The sequence below is a fragment of the Salmo salar genome, chromosome 19, assembly GCF_965601325.2.
Source record: "Salmo salar chromosome 19, fSalSal1, whole genome shotgun sequence".
NCBI lineage: Eukaryota > Metazoa > Chordata > Actinopteri > Salmoniformes > Salmonidae > Salmo > Salmo salar.
In genome coordinates, this window is record NC_138309.1 from 48,824,945 (window position 1) to 48,833,400 (window position 8,456).

An 8,456-nucleotide genomic window follows, 5' to 3' on the forward strand; every position below is an offset into this window, starting at 1 on the left:
TTATTGGAAAGTTGAACAAATGACAATAAAAAACATATTCACTATGACAACTGTACGTGCAGAGGAATGAATGGAATCAGCGATGGACCAATTACAGATGGGTACAGAAGATGAACGGGAAGTGGTGTGGTCCAGAGTGGCCAGGAAGAGATTTATATTCCCCCTTCTAATGCTAATGGTTTGTGGATGGTAAACTGGTCCTAGACCTGTGCCTGGGGGCAACTTGTAGCCTTTAGCTCCTCAGTAGAGCCAGCTGCTGGAGCAGCTAGTGTAACTGCACAGCTCCTCAGGTTTGAACCACAGATTGATCTCTGTGTTAGCACTCTCTACTGAGTCACTGCCATGGATGATGTTCCTGAAACAATAAGGAAAGAACGATTATTATCGTTTAATGACATAAGGAAACAGATATTTAACTTTAGGGCCTATGGAGAGTTTGAAAGTACTGTAGTTGTCAAAGTGATGTAAATAGTGCCTGATAGCTGATAACGCAGGAGAGCTTGTTCTGAAGGCAGCGCTGCAGAGAGTGGGCACTAGCTGGCACAGCCACAAAGTCATAACATCTGGTTTTTAAACCTAACCATAACCCCAGACACAGGTCTAGGATCAGTGCCCTTAAAGCTCATTACTAAGCTAAGGACCCTGGGACTAAACACCTCTCTCTGCAACTGGATCCTGGACTTCCTGATGGGACGCCCCCAGGTGGTGAGGGTAGGTAACAACATCTGCCACACTGATCCTCAACATGGGGGCCCCTCAGGGGACCGTGCTCATTCCCCTCCTGTGTTCCCTGTTGACTCACGACTGCATGGCCAGGCACGACTCCAACACCATTATCAAGTTTGCCGATGACACAACAGTGATAGGCCTGATCACCGACAATGATGAGACAGCCTATAGGGAGGAGGTCAGAGACATGGCAGTGTGGTGCCAAGATAACATCCTCTCTCTCAACGTGATCAAGACAAAGGAGATGATTGTGGACTGCAGGAAAAGGAGGACCGAGCACGCCCCCATTCTCATCGATAGGGCTGTAGTGGAGATGGTTGATAGCTTCAAGTTCCTTGGTGTCCACATCACCAACAAACTATCATTGTCCAAACACACCAAGACAGTCGTGAAGAGGGCACGACAACACCTTTACTCCCTCAGGAGACCGGTTGCATGGGTCCTCAGATCCTCAAAAAGTTCTACAGCTGCAACATCAACAGCATCCTGACTGGTTGGATCACCGCCTGGTATGGAAACTGCTCGGCCTCCAACCGCAAGGCACTACATGGGGTAGTGCATAGGGCCCAGTACATCACTGGGGCCAAGCTTCCTGCCATCCAGGACCTCTATTTCAGGCGGTGTTAGAGGAAGGCCCAAAAAAATTGTCAAAGACTCCAGCCACCCTAGTCATAGACTGTTCTCTCTGCTACCACACGGCAAGCGGTACCGAAGCGCCAAGTCTAGGTCCAAAAGGCTTCTTAACAGCTTTTACCCCCAAGCCATGAGACTGCTGAACAGCTAATCAAATGGCTACCCGGACTAGTTGCATTGTCCCCACCCCACCCCCCATTTTTACGCTGCTGCTACTCTGTTTATTATCCATGCATAGTCACTTTACTTCTACCTACATGTACATATTACCTGGACTAACCGGTGCCCCCGCACATTGACTCTGTACCGGTACCCCCTGTATAGAGCCTCACTACTGTTATTTTATTCTTCCTCCTTAAATTCGTTTTTTTTTTTTTTTTTATTTTACTTCAGTTTATTTTCTTAAAACTGCATTGTTGGTTAAGGGCTTGTAAGCATTTCACTGTAAGGTCTACACCTGTTGTATTCGGCGCATGTGACAAATACAATTTGATTTGAACCCTAACCTTAACGACACTGTTTACATTAAGACCAAAAAGCACATTTATGTTTTCATTAATTTTTACAATATAAACTATTTTGACCTTGCAGCCGGCCTATTTAAGGAGAAATGGCTCAATTCTGCCTCCAGGATAAGACGTATGACAATAAGCGTCAACCTGCACGGATAACGCCACCGCCCTGCAGCACAAATACTACACCCTCAGAATGGGTACGAATCCTGTCCCAGCCACCGCTCTGCATCTCCCTCGCTCTCTCGGTCTCCCCTCTCATTTCAAATCTCTCTCTGTCTGTCTAATGTGAAAATACCCCATAAAGTGTGTATCGCGATACTGGTATCGTCCTGGCCCTGATGATAATCCGATTATCCATCATAAAGTTGAAGCTTCATAGAATCTTTACATTATAGATCATTGTGTTATGTCTCGCACAGGCCTGCGATTGATTCTCACCTGCCCACTTGGATGCAGAAGTCTCCTCGGATGGTGCCGGGTTTGGAGTCAGCAGGGTTGGTCTCTCCGAGCATCACTCGGCCTGTCTTCACCACATTGAACCCTTCCCACACCTGCCACCACACACAGAGGGATAACACTTTATTAACCCATTATTCTTTCTGATCTTCCATTTCTATGCACAGCGGTCAAAAACATTTCAAAATATAAGTACTAAATCTTAACCCTCCTGTTGTGTTCCTGTCGAATTGGACCGATTCACAAGTTCTCTCTGAAAAATGTAGTTCATTTAATCTAATTGTCATAAGGTTCCATGACTTTGTCCCAGCAGGGCATCTGAACACACAAAATACATTTTTATGATTTTCATTACATTTTGGGTGTTTTATTTAACTTTTGTTCAAATGTGGTGTTCCCGGTCAAAAATGACCAGACATTAGAAATGAATGGGTGAGACTACAATTAGTGTATAAAATTTAGTTCAGGCACATGCCCATTCATCAGATGGACACACTTCCTCTCCCAGACCCCCACATGCATGTGTGTTTGAGCACACACCTCACTCCCCTTCTTGGCTTCCATGGCAACCCCCACGGGAACCTTTCTCCAACAGAATCATTCCCCCACGGGAACCACACCTGCTGGCATTCTCACAAACAATCACAACATTGTTTCAATAATATATAGAACTTTTCTCACAGCCCTGGTATATAAAGCTTTTTTAAGGCCTTGCTCACAATTCATTCTGTGGCAGCACAATGACCAAACGATATACTGTATGTGAGGCTCTTGATCATATCTTTGATCATGACACTGGTGAGGAGGAGAGAGTCCTTGTTAAACTTTGACACAAAGTCGTCTGTGATAAATGGCACAATATGTTTCATCTGAGTATTTGTTAGTCAAAATAATCCATACGTTATGCTTTTTTAACTCAAAAACGAGTTGTATGAGCTCAGGTCAATGAGGCCTACAGGCCATAAATAGCAAATAGAAGTTCAAAACTTGTAATGTTCACAAGAACTTCAGTTGATAAGAAGATCTAACACAACATTAGGTGATAATATATGTATTATTATGGATTTATAATCAGCTATAATAGGGCGGTCATTTTGGACCGGAAACACAGAATGAATTAACATGAAACGAACACAACAGGAGGGTTAATATGTTGACGCCTGGAGGATCAAAGTTATGATCGGACATTGGTACAGGTAGCGAATGTGTTTATGGTGAAATTTATGGTGCAGTTCCCTGTTACAGGAGGTATTAGGAACCACAGTTCCCTGTTGCAGGAGGTATTAGGAACCACAGTTCCCTGTTGCAGGAGGTATTAGGAACCACAGTTCCCTGTTGCAGGAGGTAATAGGAAACACAGTTCCCTGTTGCAGGAGGTATTAGGAACCACAGTTCCCTGTTGAAGGAGGTATTAGGAACCACAGTTCCCTGTTGAAGGAGGTATTAGGAACCACAGTTCCCTGTTGCAGGAGGTAATAGGAACCACAGTTCCCTGTTGCAGGAGGTATTAGGAACCACAGTTCCCTGTTGCAGGAGGTATTAGGAACCACAGTTCCCTGTTGCAGGAGGTATTAGGAACCACAGTTCCCTGTTGCAGGAGGAATTAGGAACCACAGTTCCCTGTTGCAGGAGGAATTAGGAACCACAGTTCCCTGTTGCAGGAGGTAATAGGAACCACAGTTCCCTGTTGCAGGAGGTAATAGGAACCACAGTTCCCTGTTGCAGGAGGTATTAGGAACCACAGTTCCCTGTTGCAGGAGGTATTAGGAACCACAGTTCCCTGTTGCAGGAGGTATTAGGAACCACAGTTCCCTGTTGCAGGAGGTATTAGGAACCACAGTTCCCTGTTGCAGGAGGTATTAGGAACCACAGTCCCCTGTTGCAGGAGGTATTAGGAACCACAGCATTACAATGTGTAGGCTTCTCTGTCTTCTTGTAGGAGAAACTAGACACATCATGTCAATGAAGACAACAAGGAATGTTTGTCTTACCATAGCCACCACTGGGCCTGAGGTCATGTAGCTGACGAGACCAGGGAAGAAGGGTCTGTCCTTCAGGTCGGCATAGTGCTCCTTCAGCAGAGACTCTGGGGCCTGGGTTAGTCAGACACAACAACAGCCACAACCGTCAATAACCCATCATAACCATAGTGACACACACAAGGCATAACACGGCAAAATACAGTGGGCTGTGTTGAACATCAGTTGTAGAATCGATTGGAGCAAAGGATCCTGTAACAATCATGTCGACAACATTTATTTCATGATTTAGCAGACTCTCTCAATATGGTAAAGCTACAGCCAATATCTGGAGAGCTCCAGTGTACAAAACATTAAGAACACCTTCCTAATATTGAGTTGTACCCCTTTTGCCATCAGAACAGCCTCAACTCATCGGGGCATGGACTCTACAAGGTGTCGAAAGCATTCCACAGGAATGCTGGCCCATGTTGACGCCAATGCTTCCCACAGTTGGGTCAAGTTGGCTGGATGTCCTTTGGGTAGTGGACCATTCTTGACACAAATGGAAAACTGTTAAGCATGAAAAATTCAGCAGCAATGCAGTTCTTGACACACTTAAACTGGTGCGCCTGGCACCTACTACCATACCCTGTTCAAAGGCACTGAAATATTTTGTCTTGCCCATTCACCCTCTGAATGGCACACATACATATCTCAATTGTCTCAAGGCTTAAAAATCCTTCTTTAACCTGTCTCCTCCCATTAATCTACACTGATTGAAGTGGATTTAACAAGCGACATCAATAAAGGATAAAAGCTTTCACCTGGATTCACATGGTCAGTCTATGTCATGGAAAGAGTTCTTAATGTTTTGTACATTCACAGGAAGTCACCAGAGCTTATAACTAGGAACCAGTTGACTGCATGTGCTTAACCCTGAAATAGCCCACCGTAAACAGAGAGACTATTATCAGTGGGCCCTCCTGATCCCTGGGTTCGGGGGTCACAGGCAGCCTTCCTGGCCACAGACCAACACACAGAGGATCAGGAGACAACACTCAATGCTAATCACACCTGTGGATAAGAATAGTCAGCAAGATCCTCTATACTGTATTCCACCCTAATGTAGCCTACTGTACATTACCCTACTGTACACTACCCTACTGTACATTACCCTACTGTAGCCTACTGTACAGTACCCCACTGTACCCTACTGTACAGTACCCCACTGTACCCTACTGTACAGTACCCCACCCTACCCTACTGTACAGTACCCCACTGCACCCTACTGTACAGTACCCCACAGTAGCCTAATGTACAGTACAGTACCCTACTGTACAGTACCCCACTGTAGCCTACTGTACAGCACCCTACTGTACAGTACCCACTGTACAGTACCCTACCCTACTGTACATACCCTACTGTAGCCTACTGTACAGTACCCCACTGTAGCCTACTGTACAGTACAGTACCCTACTGTACAGTACCCCACTGTAGCCTACTGTACAGTACCCCACTGTAGCCTACTGTACAGTACAGAACCCTACTGTACAGTACCCAACTGTAGCCTACTGTACAGCACCCTACTGTACAGTACCCACTATACAGTACCCTACCCTACTGTACATACCCTACTGTAGCCTACTGTACAGTACCCCACTGTAGTCTACCCTACTGTAGCCTACTGTACAGTACCCTACCCTACTGTACCCCACTGTAGCCTACTGTACAGTACCCTACCCTACTGTACAGTACCCCACTGTAGTCTACCCCACTGTACAGCACCCTACTGTACAGCACCCTACTGTAGCCTACTGTACAGCACCCTACAGTACAGCACCCTACTGTACCCATACTGCACTGTACCCATACTGCACTCAGTGGTGGTTGGTGTCGTTTAAGATGAAGCAGGACGATCATTGTTTTTATGAGCATGGCTTTATTTCTAAATGCACCATATTGGATGACGGTCATTCATATTCCATTCACCCAGTTCAACATAACAATGATAGGTTTAGGCTACTACATGATACTCTAATGTTCCCTATACCCACGATGAGGTTGCTACAACCTAGCCTGTTAATGAAAGTTTACAATGTAGGTGCACTCAGGTCGAGAGAAATTTGAGTAATCAAGGTGACAGACAGCGACATATTCAATACCGCCTTGCACACTCTTGCCTGCATCTAGCTGATCCAGTGTGTAATCATTAGTCCAACAGTCTCAAATAAGAGAGTTTATAAGGGACAAATTCAGGTATGTTTATCCAAGTGGAGGCTGCTGAGGGGAGAACGGCTCATAATAATGTCTTGAATGGAGTGAATGGAACGGTATAAAACATATGAAAACCATGTGTTAGATGCCATTCCATTTACTCCATTCTAGCCATTATTATGAGCCGTCCTCCCCTCACCAGCCTCCACTGGTTGATCCCCGTTTTGTTGTTTGCTTCCGTTTAAGAAAGTTTTTCAACAGAATCTGTGGAATGAATACAGTCAGTTACACCAGCGGCCCCGGTGGCAATAAATTAATTAAACCAAAAGCTTACCTTGGAAGAGTTCCAGTGTTGGATAGCCATAGCCAGCTAGCTAACATAGCATCCCTCTCTGTTTGAGTAGGCTAAACTAGCTAGCTGCATTCGCTAGTTAAGTGAAAGAAAAATACAACGAAATATCCCTCTCTCGCTTCTCCTTCATTTTTGCTCAAAACTGTTCAACTATTTTCTTTCTCTCTCTTTGAGTCAACTACTCACCACATTTCATGTACTGCAGTGCTATCTCGTTGTAGCTTATGCTTTCAGTACTAGATTCATTCTCTGATCCTTTGATTGGGTGAACAACATGTCCGTTCATGCTGCAAGAGCTCAGATAGGTTGGAGGACATCCTCCGGAAGTTGTCATAATTACTGTGTAAGTCTACGGAAGGGGGTGATGGAAGAACCATGAGCCACCTAGGTTTTGTATTGAAGTCAATGTACCCAGAGGAGGATGGAAGCTAGCTGTCCTCCGGCTACACCATGGTGCTACCCTACATACAGAGTGCTGTTGAAGCTACTGTAGACCTTCATTGCAAAACAGTGTATTTTAATCAATTATCTGGTGACGTGAATATATTTTCTATAGTTACTCTAATGTACAAATGTACCCGACTTTACCCTAATGTACTCTACTATACTGTAGCCTACTGTACTCTACTGTATTGTATGTCCAATCATTGTGTATTGGCACAAGTTCTTGCTTAGTTGGTATTTTATTAGGATCCCCATTAACTGTTGCAAAAGCAGGAGCTACTCTTCCTAGGGTCCACACAAAACATGAAATAATACTGAACATTAATAGAAAAGAACAGCACTACAAATATATATTTTTAAAGGCACATGTAGCCTACATATCAATGCATACACACAAACTATAGTTGACTTTTGTCATGGTTCAAGACACATGTTTTTTTTTTAAAGAATATCTGTCAGATAGCTGGTTTACATAATGGACAGGCCTGCCATTCAGTCCTAATTATTGGTTAATAATGTTCTGAAAGTGAAAAGGATTATATGGTTTACATCTGAAATAAAAGAGATTACAGTCAGTAGAATAACGTACCTTGATGAATTTCATCCCCACCATTTTGAAGCCCTTCAGCTCAAATCTCTTGATGATATCGCCGACAAGCCTTCTCTGAACTCCATCTGGCTTGATGGCAATGAAAGTCCGCTCCTCGTTTGACATGGCGCTATAAGGACAGAACATGACAGTAGAAAGAGAGAGAGGTACACAGTGATGAGGAGAGAGAGAATAGAGAGAGGGAGCGTGTGATGGGAGAGAGAATAGAGAGAGAGAATGTGATGAGAGAGAGGGGGGTTAAGAGAGAAAGAGGGGGTAGAGGAGAGAGAGTAAATAAACAAGCAAATTCCACTGAATATCAGTGCAAACAACGTTACTTACGTGCATTTGGCACATTGGGTTTTGAGTCGCGGTGCCGAGGCCCTCGACCCCATCACGGGACAATCTCATGAATAGAGACACAGACACTGCACACCGGACTCCCATTGCAAGGTAACCCCTCTAACTTTGCATTTGAAGTCTGACAACTGTCATGCTCTGTAAGGTCTTTGACTCGCTGCCAGAAGGTAATCTTCCATAATCACCTGCATCAAAATCACATT

At 44.5% G+C, this 8,456-nt stretch overlaps 1 protein-coding gene across 1 annotated transcript; it reads right to left on the reverse strand.

Annotated features, from left to right (window-relative positions):
• On the reverse strand, positions 1-8,023 carry LOC100136353 (nucleoside diphosphate kinase; the record flags this gene model as incomplete). Its single annotated transcript, NM_001123526.1, is given in 4 exon segments — positions 1-355; positions 2,316-2,428; positions 4,325-4,426; positions 7,894-8,023. Coding segments are annotated over 4 exon segments (456 nt in total). The 3' UTR covers positions 1-240.
• Positions 8,024-8,456: the final 433 nt, after the last annotated feature.